A 17857-nucleotide genomic window follows, 5' to 3' on the forward strand; every position below is an offset into this window, starting at 1 on the left:
TGTCTCCCATGGGAGGGACCCCACGGGAGCAGGGGAAGGACTCCTCTCCCTGAGCAGTGGCAGACACAACAACTGACCACAACCTCCATTCCCCGTCCCCCTGCACCACTGGGGGGAGGAGGGAGAACAAGAAAGGGAGGAGGGGTGGGGGGAAGATGTTTTTAAGACTGTTTTATTTCTCACTCTTTGGCTCTTATCCTGTTAGTAATAAATACAGGTATTATCCCATTTTGAGTCTTGCTTTGCTCGTGAAGGTAATCAATCACTGACCTCTCCAAGCTCTTTACTCATGAATCCTTAGCTGGGTTTTTTTCTCTCTCCTCTGTCTAGTTGCAGAGGGGGAGTGAGAGAGTGGTTTTAGTGGATACCTGGTATCTGGCCGGGGTCAACCCACTACAGTAGATCAAAATTTGGGCACCTGCTCAATTTTAGAACTTCCCACTTCAAAGGCTAGCTAAAATTTCTTATAGCTCTGATGAGCTTCAGAAGGCCACTATATATTCTCTTGTAAAGCATCTCCTCGCATTTTCGACACTTAAAACAGAAGCCATGGTTAGAAGCTCTACTGTTCCATTTTTTCACCACATAAAAATATTTTATGCAGCTATTTTAACTGAAATAATGATTTTTTTTTTTTTAAGATTAGAGCTAGCCAATCAATTTTAGCTGCTTGAATCAATTCTTCAAGCTACTGAAGTACTTATCTTTAACAAAATTTTCTTTTAAAGAGTGATGATAGCTATGCATGACAGAGCCATCCAGAACTCTGCAAGAATAGCTTTTTGATGAAAAACTTAAATTCACCGTTAATCCTCCTGACAGATGAACACCCACGCTCCAAGTGCTGTTGAAATTGGATATGGTCTTTAAAGAAAGTTCCGTCTTCTTTAACTGTTTCTCTGCCTTCATCCACAGTATAAAATACTGTCTTTACTCCCTTTACCCCGCTTGCCTAGCCAGAGATAAGCAGACTTCCCAGTTTCTAGGCCACAATCTTAGCTGCAGCAAAGATATTCACGCCTGAGCAGACAGTCTTAAGCTCTTCACAGAAAGCATAGTGCAGGAGACAATATCAGCAATGAGGAGTTTGAGGTGTTTGGATATTTCTGTCCATTGCACAGTCATTCCTGACTCCAGAAAAGGTTGGTGTATGAGCCAAAGAACCAACTCCACTTTCTTCATGAATGGGGTTATACATGCAAGATTATTTCAGGTAGGAATTGGCACGCTTAATTCAGGTCATAGCTTAAGGTTCATCACGATGCAATCACCCTAATTCTTCTTAGGTTATAGAGTTTAAATTTGTCCTACAATTTATGGTGAGGTGAGCCTCATCATAACGTACTTCCCTCGAAGCAGCCTCATTTATGATTACCAAGATATACCTTAATTTCTTTCTGATTTTAATCATTTCAGAGTTGTTTTGAGATGTGATGGAGTAAATATCAAAAGCATTACATATTCAGACATAAAAAAATCTGTCAAGTGTAAACTGCACATAGGAAACATCTCTTTAAGTGCAGTATTCATTTTCTCATCAAAGCCACCAGTGTCTGTCACAGAAGTTAGAACTAAAACAAAACCTCTGCAAAGGTACATCAAATTTATGAAACATTCTGGAACAATGTCTAATGTCCCAGTTCAAAAGAACTTTCTAGATAGAGATTCAAGTAACTTTCGTGATTACCAGAGCCTTTAAAGAAAAAGTGGGAATAAAATACCGCTAACCACCTACAGCCACAGAAAACAAAACAGGTAGAAGAGTTTAGATGTCACAGTTACTTGGGTCTCCAGGCCCTTCTCAATCTCCAGGATCACTCTAATGATTTTTAATATCCTTGATTCAAGGATCAGTTCCTTCAGGCTCAAGACCGATGAATCCCAATGAGCAAGAAATCAGGCAAAGGGGAAAGAGACCTGCATTCATGAACAAAGAACTCCTGTCAATACTCAAGCATAGCCAGGAAATACACAGGAGATGGAAGCAGGGTCAGGCCACTTGGAATGAATTTAGAGATGCTGTCAGAGTAAGCAGAAATGAGACAAGAAAGGCCAAGGCCTGTCTGCAATTAAATCTGGCCAAGGATGTGAAGGACAACAAGAAGGGCTTCTTCAAATACATCAGTAGCAAAAGGAAAACAAAGGATAATGTAGGCCTATTACTAGATGGAGGGGGACCCTGGTAACAGAGTATGCAGAGAAGGCAGAGTTACTGAATGCTGCCTGTGCATTGGACTTCACTGACAAGACCAGCCCTCAGAAATTTCTGATCCAGGAATGTTGGAAGGAAGACTTTCCCTTGGTTAAGCAGGATTGAGTTAGAGAACACCTAGGCAAACTTGACATCCAGAACTCAATGTGCCCTGATAGGATGCATCCACAAGTGCTGAGAGACCTGGCACACACCATAGTGAGGCTGCTCACAATCATCTTTGAGAGGTCATGCAGACCAGGAGAGGTGCCTGAGGACTGGAAGAAAGCAAATGTCACCTCAAGTCTTCCGAAAGTGTAAGGAGGACCCAAGGAACTACAGAATGGTCAGCCTCACCTCAGTAGCTGGAAAGGCAATGGAGTGCTCCATTCTCAAAGCCATCTCTAGCCACATGGATGTTGCTTCAGGGATGGGATCAAGAACAGGAAGAAGCTGCTTTATATTAGTGATGCCACCTTGAATTTTGTCCTTCTCTTTCAGTAATTAAAACAGGAGATGTAAATTTCCCCCCTAAATTTATTATTCTAATTGAAGTTATACGAAGAAAAACTGCGTATCTTAATTCTAAGGATTCAGAGACTGTTTATTTTAAGGCTTTTCATACCAGTCCTGTCAGATGAGCACTAAATGTAATGCATTTACATTTTCATTCTGTGCTTGCTCACATAGCAGGCTAAAAGAAACAAACATGTAAAATAATCTGCACAAGTATTTAAAACATATGTCTTTACTGGAATAAAAGTGTTATTCTTGTGTTTTTTAATAGCATTCCCTTGTTTCACTTACATGATGGCTTTTGGCTTCAAACAATGAAAGCATCTCCATATACAAAGAAAGATTAAACACTTATGTTTTCATGTGTCATTTCATAAAATTCAAAAGGTTTTTTTTCTCCCAGTGTTTCCTTCCTCCTTAAAGCAGGGGAGAAAAGAGATAAATGGAGGAAAGCAAATGTATAAGGAAAGGTTTACAAAAAACGTGTAAAAATCTTCATTCAGAGCACAATGTTACACAATGAAGAACTTTAAACAAATATAAAAATTAATTAGTGAACTTTAAAATGTCAAAATGCTTGGCATTTTAAAAGAAGCTAGAATAAAAACAGAAGAATATGAAGAGTCACAGCAACACAGCTATTTTACATCCTACCAAAAGTAAGCATTTCTCATACTTTAATCACAATGTTAATAGTGATATTCAAATCTGGCTACTATATACTTGAGCTGACCTAATTCCAAAGCTTTAAGCTTAATTCAGAAGGTTCTTCCACAATATTCAGCAGCAGTTGGTACTTCACAGATTTACACCACAGGCACTTCTAAAACAACTCTTTGAAACAAACAGTAAAGTTTAAAAGAAATCTCTGCATAGCTATAGGCAAGGATCCTTCTGTTTGATAAAGGATGAATTAAATCTTCAAAAACCGTTACTTAAAAATACAGAAAGTTGCTTGTTTTCATAAAAAGGGTTACTATGATCTTTTGAAATGTAGGTCTGTACATGACCAGGTTTCAATGTCTTTGCACTACCAGATTCCTTTGGTAAATACAGGGTAGTAATGGGAGCACAAGAAGATGGAAGTGCAACTAGGCAGCTGATTCCCAGGTCTGACAAGCATTTTGACTGGCAATTGTTTGGTACTACATGCAAGGTAATTCAACCTGTTTATCAAGAAAAAGTGCTCCTCACATTGTTGGAAAACTATGTGAGGTCTACCTTTTATATAAGGAATCATCATCAGGGTTGGCTTTCTACACTGAAAATATCACAAACTGTTCAGCAACATAAACCTACTTGAAGCTATTCCTAAAAGGAGTTGCTAGTATGTCTTAAATTGAAAAATGTCCTTCCACTTTCCAAATCTTGCTTTTACTTTCAAGAGAAGACCACTCACTGATGTCAATTATAAAGACCAAAAGATGTTACCTAGCAATGGGAAGACACACCGCTATTGCAGGAACAGGAAGGAACTACAGAGGGGTTTTTTTCCTCCAGTTCATCAGTGATCATGATGTCAAAGTGGTTGTAGCTACCAAGCTATGTACCTCTCTTTCTCTCCCTCTCATGTAGAGCAAGCTCACAACAGCACCTAACTTAAGAAATTCATGTTGTACTTCTCTGTTTTGAAGAAAAAAGAGGGCAAGACAGTTGCAAATCAATACAAGAAAAGTCTAAGAAAATGGTATATGCTGTATCATTTTGTGCTCCTCAGTCTATCTGGGCCATAGTTTCTTTCTTGGTACTACTGAATACTGAGTTATCATGACAAATACAGCTTTCTGGCTCATAAACTACATTTTCCCCGAGCAAAACTTTCAAGATGGCCTTTGCTTCAGTGCTTTCTAGCCATCTGCATACATAAATAATTGTTCACCAAAGCTACAGGAAATAACAAGTAATCACCCATCGAAATGTGAAATTTCAGTCTGTGAAAACTTGATCCCATTATCTTACCTCTTTAAAGATCCAAAAGATCTTTAAAGATCTTTCTCTGCAGAAATCTACTGACATAACCACTTCCCTTTTATACTTGTCTACTCCTGTGTGACAAATATGGTCTACATTAACTTTTAATGTATCATTGTTGTGATGGTATAATTCATTCACACACAAAACCACTCAGTTCAAGGCTCACTACTGCTCTAGGCTTGATTTCATCATCTACTCTGAAGAGCCTACCACTGACAAGATTGTGTGGTCCATATCTCAGATGCTTCTGCTATCCAAAGCATTATACCTACACAATAAAACTCCTATTTATTTCAAACTTATATTTGACCCACTATGTAGAGCAGGAACTAAACTTACCAGCTAAGTATCTATTTTACAGTAAGAGAAGAAAACTTTCAGCTCTGCATACTGTAGCCTTACAGTCTCACAAGGGTTGTATACTTTTTCAGTGTCTTCCTGTTTCAGCTTTGGAAAACAACTTTTGTATCATCTGAGTACCATGATTATTAATGCCATTTCTGCTGCATTTCTTAGAGTTCACACAGATCTACTATCTAAAATATTCTTTTTTGTGACACCAGCATTCAGAAAATGAACCTGATCATTTAGGTTGGGTTGCAATATCACCATGACTGAATTCAAAGTGGATTAGTTTTGCAGGTTTTCTTTTTTAAAATTTGGATCAGCAATGTGCTTTTGAAATTAAAATCCTGATCATTCCAAATTAATGTGTACAACAGAGCACTCCTGAAGTACAAACTGGATTCTTTCCAAATAAAATGCCAGTAGTTGTGCTCCAGGAGTGCACTTTGCAGCTGTTCATGGGTATTCAGTCCACACAGAAAGAACTAGCTCAAAACAAGCCCCCCTGAAATGCAGACACCAAGAATGTCAGGTTCTCAGCATCAATTCTTTTACTCTACAAATGTGTTCCAATTGCACCACAACACTTGCCAACACAACCATTACTTTCATCAGAATCCTGTTAAAACCTAGTGCACAATCAAAGACACTCACACAGATATGCCACTATCAGCGTTTCACAAATGTTCTAATACAGCACACTGGCTGAAGTTAAAACTCAGGTGGCAGGTTAAACTGAACCATAGAAGCAGTTACTGCTTCCAGCTGCCAACTCTACCTCTACCCCAGGAGGTTACGTTTTGCAGCAGTGATATGATGTTACATACAATATGGATCTTCTGACTGCTTCTAGTTTACAACAGATGACATTAAAATAAGCCACAACTACTGCTAGTTTAACTTCATAGACTGGACAAAAAATTGGGGCATTTAAACTGTAAACACGGAGTTCAAGTAGCACATAGACTGAAACCAACGTTCTGCTTGCTCATGGAGGAACTGATGTTTTGTTAAGGTTACCAAAGCTTAAACTAAAATTCATCAAGAGCCAAATGAATTACATGGGGTGGGATTAACCTCCCCCGAATTTAAACAGTCTTAAATCAGATACCTACATCTGAGATAATCATCCAAATTATCTTTGCAGTTACACAGACCAATAAGCATCTATAGAGGGAGATAACTTTAGCTACCCACCTTTAACCGAGATAAACTGTGTGTTGACAATTCTCATTTTTCTCTACTAATTATAAGGAGACCGGCTCAAATGCAGACATTTACAGCACAGACAGCAAAAGCTTGTTGAGATGAATCCCACCATTTGTGTTGTGCAAGTGTTAAATCAAAAGAGTGTATTCTCACCCAAGCTGCACCAGCATACGAGTCCACCAATTACACCAAATGGTGTTGAAACAGAACTGCAAAGTCCAGGAGCTCAAAAACCATTTTCCATTAAAAATAATATTAATAAAAAACCCCCAGTGATAACGTTTTAATTGGAGAGAGATGTTCACATATGTTGGAAGGCAGAAATAATCATATGGAATTGGACTATATTGAAATTAAAGAAGTGCTAAAATTTAAGCTCAGTAAAGATGGAAAAGTAAGTACAGTGGGCACCACTGAAAGTAAACATTTACCATGGCATAGGATAAATACCTCATTGCTGTATACATTCTAAATATAGGGAAAGAGTGGGAAAGTAAATACCACAGTACAGTATGGGTATTTATTTACTTTTTAAAAGAATCCACTGTATTCTTTAAGACTAATGACACTGAGAAGGAAAAAAAGGAGAAATGAAACATAGAATCAGAAATGCCATGAGCAAATATGCCAGAAATACAGTTAAGAACTAGAAATCACCTGCATGGCATCAGCACAGAATGACAGAGGTACAGTTGAAAATGACTTCAGGAGACTGATCCTGACTGTAGTTTATCTAGACTCTTCCACTGAGCCAAATATACCTGTATTATCCACATTTTTATAAATTAAAATTAGTAACAGTATTTTCAGAATAATATTTAGTGTAATTTTCTTCTGGAGTTTTATCATTGTAAGAGTAAAGAGGATTTCCTTGGTATGCAATGTAAATCTCCTGCCCTACAATGCTAGCTGATGTTTTATTGCCAAGAAAAAGGAAATCACTCTCTTTCCTCTAACAACCTTTATTTATTTCCAAGATTAATGAAATTCAGCTGCTTCATTCCTTCAATCATTTCATAAAGCACATATTCTGTCTTTATAATCAATCTCATTAATCTCTTTCATTCTCTCTAGAATGGCTACACCATTCCTAAAAAATTACCAGAAATAGACATTGCATTTCAGGCAAGGTCTCATCAGTTTCACACACAGAAGTCTCCTTTCAAAGATTCCTCCCTCATATTATTTTCAAATTCAGTGCAACTCCTGCATCTTCTTATTGTAGTTTTATCTCTACATTTTATCCCTTGTATGTTACCTGTTTGATTTCTTCCTTATTCCATATCTTGCAGTTAAACTTCACCATGTTGATTCCAGGCCATGACTTCTATTTTTCAGGTTCTAATTTTGATCATGTTCCCTGAAACAACACCATGCTGTGCCCATATTATATATATTATGTGTGCAGATATATTGCAGTTTTCATGTGTATTCTTTGCTCAGACAAGTCAAAACCCAAGTGCTTAACCAAAAATGAATGGGCTCCAACAGCATCAACACCTTCAATCTTCTGCCTATTTAATAGGGAGCTTCTGGTCAATTTCTGTCACAAAAATGTCAGGGGAAGAGAATGTCAAGAACTTCCCAGAGTCAAAACATGACATTTAATTGCTAATTAATACTAATTCCTTCTGATACACTATTCTGGTTAATTATTGGGTCATTACAAAAGTAAAATAGATTGGTTTAACATGATCTCTTCTTAATAAACAGACATTGGCAGTTTTCATCTGCTGGTCTTTCAGTCATGCTTAGGTGAGGCATTTGCATCAGTACAAAGCTGTTGAAGGAAGTTCATGGAAACTAGTGATAATGAACACATCTGAAAAGTAAGTAACTTGCACTCAACTGAGATGTTTACCTTTTTCAGTCATTTGAATTTGAAAAAAAATGTGTCCTCCCTCTAGTCTGAGGTCCCATATACAGCAGCAACCATAAAAACTCAGGAGTATGGAAACACCAGGAAACTCCCCTTGAAAATACAAAACCAACAATACTAACTAGTACTGATATATCCTTTAAGGACAAAGAAAGAGAACAGCTAAAACTGCCCAACTTTTCTCTGCCAATAAAGTTAGACATCCATTTTCTGCTGCAGAACTACTACCTATGTAGAAAACAAATGGTAAGGAACCCACATGCTACCATGTGGCAGACTGGAGTTTATAAAGCTTTAAACTGGGCAGAGATCCCTGAATAGACCTTGAGGTTTCAGCTACTCTTTTGGAAAAGAGTAAAAAGCAGGAAAACTGTGGCTTTTGCCTGGAAACAGGAAAGCAGTATAAGGCCAAAAATATTGTTCCCAAACACTGAAAAAATTGCACCAATATTTAGAAGTATGTCCCTATTACAGCTTCATGTGTTTGAGCTTTTTGTGTTCAAAAAGTAAAACCAGGAATAGGAACCAGTAGACATGAGTAATCACATTTAATTCTGTGTGTACTCTAAGCATGTTAAAAAATCCTCGCTGGAATATTCAGCTTTCCAAGGTGTTCTGAAACAGTGCATTTACTTTGCTACTTCTTAAAAGCAATGCATTAAGACTTTCTATTAGAACATGACTAAAAATCATCCATTCACTTCTATATTCTAAAAGGAATGGAAGAGAACCAACAGCATAAAAGCTGATCTTGATTTCTCTAGTTTATCCATTGTCAAATTATGAATTACACACATTCATCACAAGTAGTATTCATAAATATTTATAGCTAATCACAAACTGACCAGAGAACAAGTCCTTACCTCAAATCCTGGTAGTGATTACCAGGATAAACTCGCTGTAACCGATTGCTTTCATACAGCAGTTTAGAGATGCTACAGAATTTCCTGGGCTTTGAACAGGAATTAGCTGCGGTATCTCAAATATGTGTCACAGTAAATGCTTTTAAAAGATGACCACTGTGATTTGACATTAGTGAATTAAACTTGCTGCCAGAGAGCATCCATTGATCATATGTGACTTGGCACTACTGTCAGAAATATGTTCAAATAAAATCTAAAAAAAGAGAGCTGAAAATGTATTAAAGGAATGCCTGATCATTTGAAAATCCAACAGGGAATTCAGGACAAATATATTGTAATACCTATCAGGCAGCCAAATTCTGAATTTCACAACCTCATTTTAAGAAACTTTTCTTGTTTCATAATGAAGTGAAATTTGTCCTTCTCTATAAGGACGGAGAATAGTCTTCTTAATGAATCACACTTTTTTCTATGATAGTCATTCTACTTATGCCAAAATTAAGGTTGATGATTATATTTACGGATAACAGCATAAATTCATATATAGCATTTCAATAAAGTGAGAAGTTAAGGAAGATTCCAAGGCAGATATCTTGAAGATGACGGACGACATGGAGTTACTTTTACAAATCTCATTGATGATTTCTGTGTTCAGTTTACATTTTGTATTTAAGCTTTGATTCTGCTGTTACCGATTAATATTCCATAAGCTTTTTTGATATGGGGGTTGAAGAAATTCTCTGACAGCAAAAATAAAAGATGAACAGTGTCTGTCCTGTGTTGCTAATTATTTTATTTTGGGAAGGCTTCCTTAAACTTCGAGACAGTGAGCCTTTCTGCTACTTTCCACTTTCAGTTTCTTTACTTGGAGTTGCCTAGTTGTTGTTGGCATTACATCAATAAAAGTCATACCATGGACTTATCCACTTCTTTTCTTGGCCACTTCACAGTGCACAATCCTTTGCTAAAACTGCCAGAGAGAATAAGAGGATAAGTCAACGTCACTGTGTTCTTTGATGCAGTGTCAGTAGCCTTTGAGCAGAGGCAAAGGAGCTGAAGCACTTCCACCAATCTTTGAAGTGGAGCAGAAAAGTGGAAAACTAGAGGGAAAGCAGGCAGGTTCACTCTGAATAGAGCTGCTCTGTTCTTGGCACCCAACGCGCTCTTCAGCCACTTAAGGAATTCCACAAACCAAAGTCCTCTGCTCAAGAAGGAACAGGAATTGTTTTTAACCAAGCATCCCTGAAGAGTTTTGGCAAGATGGATAAGACACACTAAATGGAGACATCAAAAATTTTGTCAGAAAGGTCTAGGAAATTTAACAGGGCACTTCAGAACATAAAAATTCACCAAAACTTGTACATCCACTAAAAGGCCTTCCTTTACATTTCCTAACGCTGTTTCAATTTTCCTAAGAACAATGGATATGACAAAAAAATCTCAACTGGGAGCTGATAGAGACATATATAGAGAAACTGCTACTTCCAGACTTAAAACAAATCATAGAATCTAAAAGCATCGCAAAATAGCAAAAAAAAATTATTTTACTCCCTACTGAGTCACTGCAATGCAATAAATAACATTTTACTATCATCCATTCAAGAGCTCTGTCAACTAGTGGGTTCAAATGATCCAAAGTTTAATGGTTTCTATTTCAATATAGCAGGAATTTGCCAGCAGAAAAATTATAAAAAACCTAAATGAGAAATATTTACGGTCTCAAATTACTTAATTTTCTTCTTCTGAAGTGTTCCTGAACTTATTGAAATGGAGTGGCAAATCTTTAAGCCTTCCAAAATATAAGGTTCCACAGAAGTCACAAGGCAGTCATGGTTTTGAAAGGAATTATATTCAACACATCACTATCAAGGTTTTGAAACTAACACCTACAGAGATATTATACCAACAAAAAGTAAGAATAAATATATACTTTTCCACTCTATGAACCAAATAAATATTCTAATCTGAATTTTTTTAAAAGCACCCATAGAAGACTATATTTTCTTCACAAAGTTTCCAAAATAAAACTTTATAGAAGCAAGACATGGGTTTTGCAATGTATTTATCCGAAGAATCTTCCCAGAAGACTAGAAATAATTAAATAAGCAGAGGATAGTATCCCTAGAGGATACTGATGTTGTCCAATTATAGTAATTACAAAATGCAGTGTGTGGCTCTGTGCCAAGAAATAGCAGGTTGAAATGTTCTGCTATCTGTCAAGCTGGGAACCCAAACACTTTTAAGTACAGCAAATTCCACAGGCATGAAATGAGGATCTTGCATGAGCTATTTGACTTACTCTTTTGTTTGGAAAAACACGGATGAAATCAAGGAATGGATACTAAAAAAATGGTTTAAAATAGAATGCATCCTAAATCCATTAATCAAAATTACTTTTTAAGTTTTATCCTTGGTGGGTCCTTTTATTTTGCAAAGTATAACTGTTTGGAATACAAAGGAACTAACAACTTCCACTATCCAAATAATAATGACTATTTTTAAAGTGTTGATTGCAATGATCATGAAAAACAAATCTAAGTTTTCATTAATAGGTTCACTTTTATTAAGGTGCAATGTTACCAATTAAATTATTGGGGGGGGGAAGAGGTTTTCCAATTTCAATCCATGCTAAACAAAGAATGCTTACAAAACCAATAAAAAGATCAAGAGTTTAGGAAATTGTAGGTTATGGTGCCTAAAACAATTTTTTCAAATATTACTAAGACTTTACAATCTACTAAGAATTTATTAATATGCAATAAATCCCTTTCTACCTGAACTGAATAACAGAGAATAAGGGAACCCTTCCACATCAATCCACAACAAACCATAGACAAGTATATGACAAAGCACAATGGTTCCCATTTTTGCCTTAAAGGACAGGTCTTTGCCAAGGGAGGCTGGGCAGGCACAGGCAGCTCCAACACAGGAGAGGAACAAGGAGGGACACCTGAGCAGCCACAGAACATCAGAGCCACAGCAGCTCCCTGATCTGGTCAGACTGAACACTGCCAGCAGCAGTCAGCTGCAGTTTTCAGTACTAGCTCAAGTATCTCTTCCATACAGATGTGCTCCAAGTGCATATATGGTGTGAAGGCCACGCTGGTGTCAATGGTCCAGGGTGGGAAATGTTGAAAGCATAATGATTCACACAACCTTCTGCTATGTACTGTTTGGGTGCTTTAGAAAGGCAGCAGGGAAACATCATCCCTCTTTGCTCTCTTTCCAGTGCTGTAAAATCCATATGCATAGCAAAAAGAAAACTTTCCTTACTCCTTTCTTTACTAGGAAACAATCCAGACAAACAAATATACAGCACACGTCTGCCATGCATTTTCATAACAAACTGTTCATCATAACCTCAAGAAATATTTTTTTTTCTATTTAAGTCATAATGTTGACAATCCAAAAACTCTCTCAGCATTCAAGGAAGAGGTCTAGGAAGAAATGATCTAACACGCAGTCATAAGGCCACTGCAGAGGAGTTAACAGAACTTGTTGCACTACTGTTCCCTACAGATGAGCTTACGCAGGATCTCTCACCAGGATTCTTCTATACAGAGAAAGAAACAGAAGATAAGGTAGAGGACACATAGGAGACTTAAACATTAGCTGAAAATGAAAATATTGACAGTATCAAATTGCCAGGAGCAGACAATATCCTTGAAGAATCTGGAAAAACTTGATCATGAAACTTCTAAATTACTGTGTGGTACACTCTCTCTTTTAAAATGGCCTCATTACCACAGTAACAAAAAACAGCACATGGGTGTTAGTATTTTAGAAAGCTTCTAGCAGATCCTGAGAAACTGCAGACCAAAAAACTGACTTCTGTTGGGACAATTTCATAGGATAAGTTAAAAAACAATACTGAAATACATAGATAATACAAATTCTTCCCAAATATATTAATTATACTTTGAAAGTGTCAAAAACATGTCAAAAAGGGTTAAAATGCAGTTAAATTTTCAAGAGTTCCTAAGCTATTTAAAAATTAATAAACAAATCAAATTAAGCTATCACGAGATAAAGAAAAAAGTGGTAAATGACAGTAAAAAGATTTAAGAATACAAAATAACTTTTCAAATTCCCTTCAAGATGTGTCCATTGTCCTCTGCTGTATACCTTGATCACAATAGCCCCAGAAAAGGGAATGCAAGATAGTACTCACTACTTAAGATAGTTAAAAACAAGATAGGAAAAATACAAGATAAAGATGGGAAATTCATTAATACTAAGTGATTGGAAGCAAAATGATAGATAGCATTCAATGTGAACACATACAAAATAATAGTGACACGGCTGGAGGTTACAGCCAACTATATACACACTGTAGTGTAGTAAATGACCTCTTAGCACATTAGAAAGGTCTTAAAGTCATTGTGAATAGCTCTATGAAAAATGTTGGCTTTAATTCAGCCAGTCAAAAATTAGAAATTATTAGGAAGTGAAGAAAATAAATACAACTACATCAATTTGGAGTATACCCTAACTGTCAACAGTTTGGTTTGTTTCCTTTGAAATAAAAGGAAAACAGGAGAACCATATCTGACAGAGAAGGAAAACAAAATGGAACTGCTTTTCAGATAGAACAGTTTTCGAGTAAGGGAAGCACAATTCTTCAAAAGAAAGCTATGTGATCTCTGAGAAAATTATTTCTCACAATAAAGTAAAATAAGGCATAAAAGAACAGGTTTAAAGCAAAAAAAAAACAAACAAGAAAAAGTACTTTTTCACACAGTACATAATTAAATTTATAGAGCTATGCAATTTGATGCTATGGATTCAAAGAATACAACTGAACTAAATGAACTCAAAAGCACTCAGATTCACAAAAATTCCATCTGAGACTATTCCATTTGACACAAAAGTATGCCACCAGAGTCAGGAATTCCCTAAGTTGCTGTTTGCTGGAAGCTGGGGGGTTTCATTGCAGAAATCTCTCTGTTGATATGCTCTATTCTTATTCTTTTACCCTAGGAATTCACTACTGCTCATCACCAGAGCCACAGTACTTGGGAAAATGAACTTTTCATCCAGTAAGTTCAGCCAGACAACCATAAGAATGTTTTAGACCTATCTACTGTGAATCGTACTGAAGCTAATAACTTTAGGTCTTTAACTGTGATAGCCCAGTACCCTTTTCTTCTTCAAGGCATATGGGAAGAGTGTAAAGTTGTACAGAATATCTGTAATTCAACCTTTTAATTTTTTTTTTTTAATAGAGAGACCTCATCTCAAAGATAAGGCTGGACTTTGCAAGTTAAGTCATATAACTGATTGTCCTACCCTCCCATCCCTCCCATTTCTTAGCTATACATTCCCAGCAACTTTTATAGCACTGAACTCATCTGATTCAGCCATGTATGGAACTAGCTTCATGACTCAGAATGGGAAAAAAAAGTAAATTTTAAAATATAAAATCTTGATTCTTTAAGTACTTGGATCACTCTCATAATCAGCTCTGGTACATTCTATTAGCAGGAGCAGGACAGAAGCATTTCAGCCAGAGCCACCTGTTAGGTTACCTGAGATGTTACAGACTAACAGTGCAATGAGAGCATACATCCCCCACATTCCTTCTCCCAGCTCCACTCAGAGAGTGGAGATCCTAAACTTCTCAACTATACGACAGACTAATAGAGACAGAGGTGTACAAGTGAGGCACCTGGACCTCGACCACCTCCATTCAGATTCGGTGAGACATAAAACTTCATTTCCCCAAGCAGAACTAGCTGTATTTATAAGGAGAAGTTTTACTAGTACAGAGGGACAGGACTGTGCCCATAGCAGATTTTTTTGCCAGCATGTCTATTCTAATAAAGCACACCAAAAGTAGACAAAAGTGTTTCATTTGTACTTATCTAGTTTGCTAAACATCAGGCAAACATTTAGGGGGATTATTTCCCTGTTCTGGAGGACTGAAATTCACCTTTGGTAAGACACTGAAAGGGAAATCACAAAGTGTATAATAAAAGTATATGTGCAAACAATCAGAAATCCTGTCATTTACTCCTTCTGTTCAAGAAGCAGGCAGCTCCCACTGTCCCCTCTCAGTTCCAAAGACTGACTCTCTCCTGCTTCCTCCAGGTACCATCTCCCTCCCCACTCATTCACAGGTTAAGCCTTTTAAAATTGCCTCTTAGCAAATTTTTGTCCTCTTAACCTCCCTCCACAAACTTCTGATCCCAAATTTTCTCTGCACAGACAGTCCCAGTTCTTCCCCTAATCACATCTATTCATCAAGTGCTCCTTTCCTCCATAACTCTGATTTCTCAACCTTCTTGACTAGACTCTTAGCCTCTCTCTATGCCTTCTCATGAGTCCTTCTGACCTGACCCTTCACACAGACCCTCTGCATTCACAGACCCCAAACCCTTGCCCATCCCAACCCCTTATTCCCTTGGATATTATGCAAAAATTGAATCCCACCCTTTTGAAAGCTGCTGTCCTGTTCTGAATAACATCCTCAGCATCAAAATTGGGTAATCACGTTTTCATGCTACTTGTACTCTGGCTCAGGGGTCATTGGAGAGCGCAGAAAAAACAACAACAAAACCACAAAAACTTGTTCCAGATGTAGACCTAACAGAGTCTAAGCCAAAGTGTGTGCAGTGCAGGAGGAATCTTCGAAGCATAGAGCTGTCAAAAGTCTTGCTTCAGTGACTACATCCAAATTCTTCTTTTCAAGATATGTAAGACAGGCAAATGTAGAATGGCATTAGGAATGGAGAAAGGCACATAACTGAAAATCATAGCTATGCTTTCACATAATCTTGAGAAAAAAGTTTGCAGTCTTTTAACATGGGAAAACAATAGTCTTCCCTATTCTTATTTTACAAAAAGGCTTAACAGCTTTTTCTTGCGTTTTCCAGAAATCAATCAACTTGAGTTACTGGGAACAAAATGTTAACCTCTATTATAACAAGGTCTGAAAAAGTCACAACAGGAAACAAAGTTTAAGGATATGTGCAGACTGGGAAAGATATCTACATCTTGAAGTGTGTTAATACAAACCTCTGTCACAGAAAGCGTCATGAAACCTGTGTAATATTTAACATAAACAACCCAACCTATAGCAATGCTATTTCTCTGGTGCTTGAATAGATAAACAAATAATACACCACATGGAAACAGGAAAAAGATGCCGACGTGAGTAAAATTGCCCACTCTTGTCAAAACTCTGGACTTCTTAAAAGCTCTCATGACCTGATTTGATCTACTTAGCAAGGAGAGCTAAAGTTAGCCTTGAACTACGGAATAAAATCAAAGTTCAGAAACATGGGAGACTTAATGCTAATAATAATAATCCAAATATAGAGGCTTCCTAAAGAAAAAAATACAAACAGAAATTATGTATTACATTATTAATCTGTTAAACACAGAAACATGCAGGACTCCAGTAACACATGCCAATTTAAATAGAAGACTTTCTTGTTATAAGACTCTCATTTAGCTCAGAAATTCCATCTGACCTAGAAGCATGGGAAAGAATATATGTTATTTTGAAACTTCATAGTTCAGTACCCTTCTTAGATGGTAACTTAGGCCACAATCACAATCAATTATTTTGAGGACCACAGTTTTGGAAATTGGCCCCTAACACTGAGGAACTGCTACTTAAATTTAAGTGAGCTATGAGAGATTAAATGCATGAATATCAATAGAACGTGATACTTGATCCACAAACATGCATTTTTATCTCACATTTCAACTCTGTACAAAAAGAAAAGTGACATATGCTTTAAATGAGAAGACAAGCAAACTAAGACTAAAATTATGCTGTTTCATAAAGTGATAGTAACTATACTAAGAACAATTCTTTCTGCATGTCGCTATCAGTTTTTCCTTACCATATATTCCATATTGGAAGCTGGTGGATACACCTGACCCCGTAACTTATTATGAAGATCCAAGATACTTTGCATATCACTGTCTGTGATAGCCCTTTTCCCTCTCTGCTTGGCGATCCACCACTCACCATCTTCATCCATGTACTTTTCCAAAAGTTCCTCTAAGAGCGTGGCATTGGGAAGAATCATTGCAGAAACTGCTTGAGCTATGAATAGCAAGATAGTTATTCTGAGCCATTCCTGTACTACATACTTCATGATGAATGATCTCAAAAATGCTCAGGAGTTAGCTCCAAGACAAAGTCTTTCTTCCACGTCTGTTGGCTGTAAATACATAAGAGAGAGTAATGTAATTTGTAGACTGAAGGACTGGCCTGTATGAACTTACAAAGAAAAAAATCCTGTAGTTAGTACAGAGTTTGTCACTGTTATTTGATGGGGAGAAAGCAGGATGCTACTTTTTTTTACTCTAATAAGTACACACTCTTGATTCGGAAAGATAGGTTATCTTCAACCTTATGAACCTCATTCTGTTCAAGTGGTTTTATACATTACACTGGTATGCCCATTTCAGTGTCTGAATGCAAAAAGTATACTTTTCATATCTACTTCGAAGGAGCCACACATCAATGAAGATTAGACTGCAGATAAGGTCTCTCAAAATTGGAATTTAAGAACAAAAGAAGTTTAAGGCTTGCATTCATCACCAAAGTGTAAACTTGAAATCCACAATAAAGTTGATATAAAATAGCCCCTCTTAGTGCATTTCGAAATATGACTTTGATTAAAGCTTTTGTTCTATGATTTCAAAAAAATACATGATGAAACTAAAGGTATTCAACTCGGACAAGAAAATGGGGGAAGACGGGGTTATTCTATTCCCTAAACAAAGGAAAGCACTGGAAACGATCAGAAAAAGTAGCACCACCTCCAAGAATACAGTATCCCAACACCGCCTACTAGGTAACTGAATACTTTAGGTAGGAAAGCCGCGGTCATTCCTACACCCTGGGCGAGCACGCGCGAA

General features: G+C 37.1%; 1 protein-coding gene across 2 annotated transcripts in view; it reads right to left on the reverse strand.

Moving 5' to 3' along the window:
- CRISPLD1 (cysteine rich secretory protein LCCL domain containing 1) overlaps window positions 1-17154 on the reverse strand; it is a 40344-nt gene extending 23190 nt beyond the window's left edge. Inside the window, exon 1 of one of the 2 annotated variants that reach the window (XM_018079284.2) lies at window positions 16831-17154. In XM_018079284.2, coding sequence (XP_017934773.1) covers window positions 16831-17088 — 258 coding nt within the window. In that variant the 5' untranslated portion in view covers window positions 17089-17154. The remainder of the gene's footprint in view (window positions 1-16830) is intronic. The other variant, XM_018079278.2, reaches the window with a different exon arrangement.
- Window positions 17155-17857: the final 703 nt, after the last annotated feature.

Source organism: Manacus vitellinus, unplaced genomic scaffold (assembly GCF_001715985.3).
Source record: "Manacus vitellinus isolate BGI_N305 unplaced genomic scaffold, ASM171598v3 scaffold_1_pilon, whole genome shotgun sequence".
Lineage (NCBI taxonomy): Eukaryota > Metazoa > Chordata > Aves > Passeriformes > Pipridae > Manacus > Manacus vitellinus.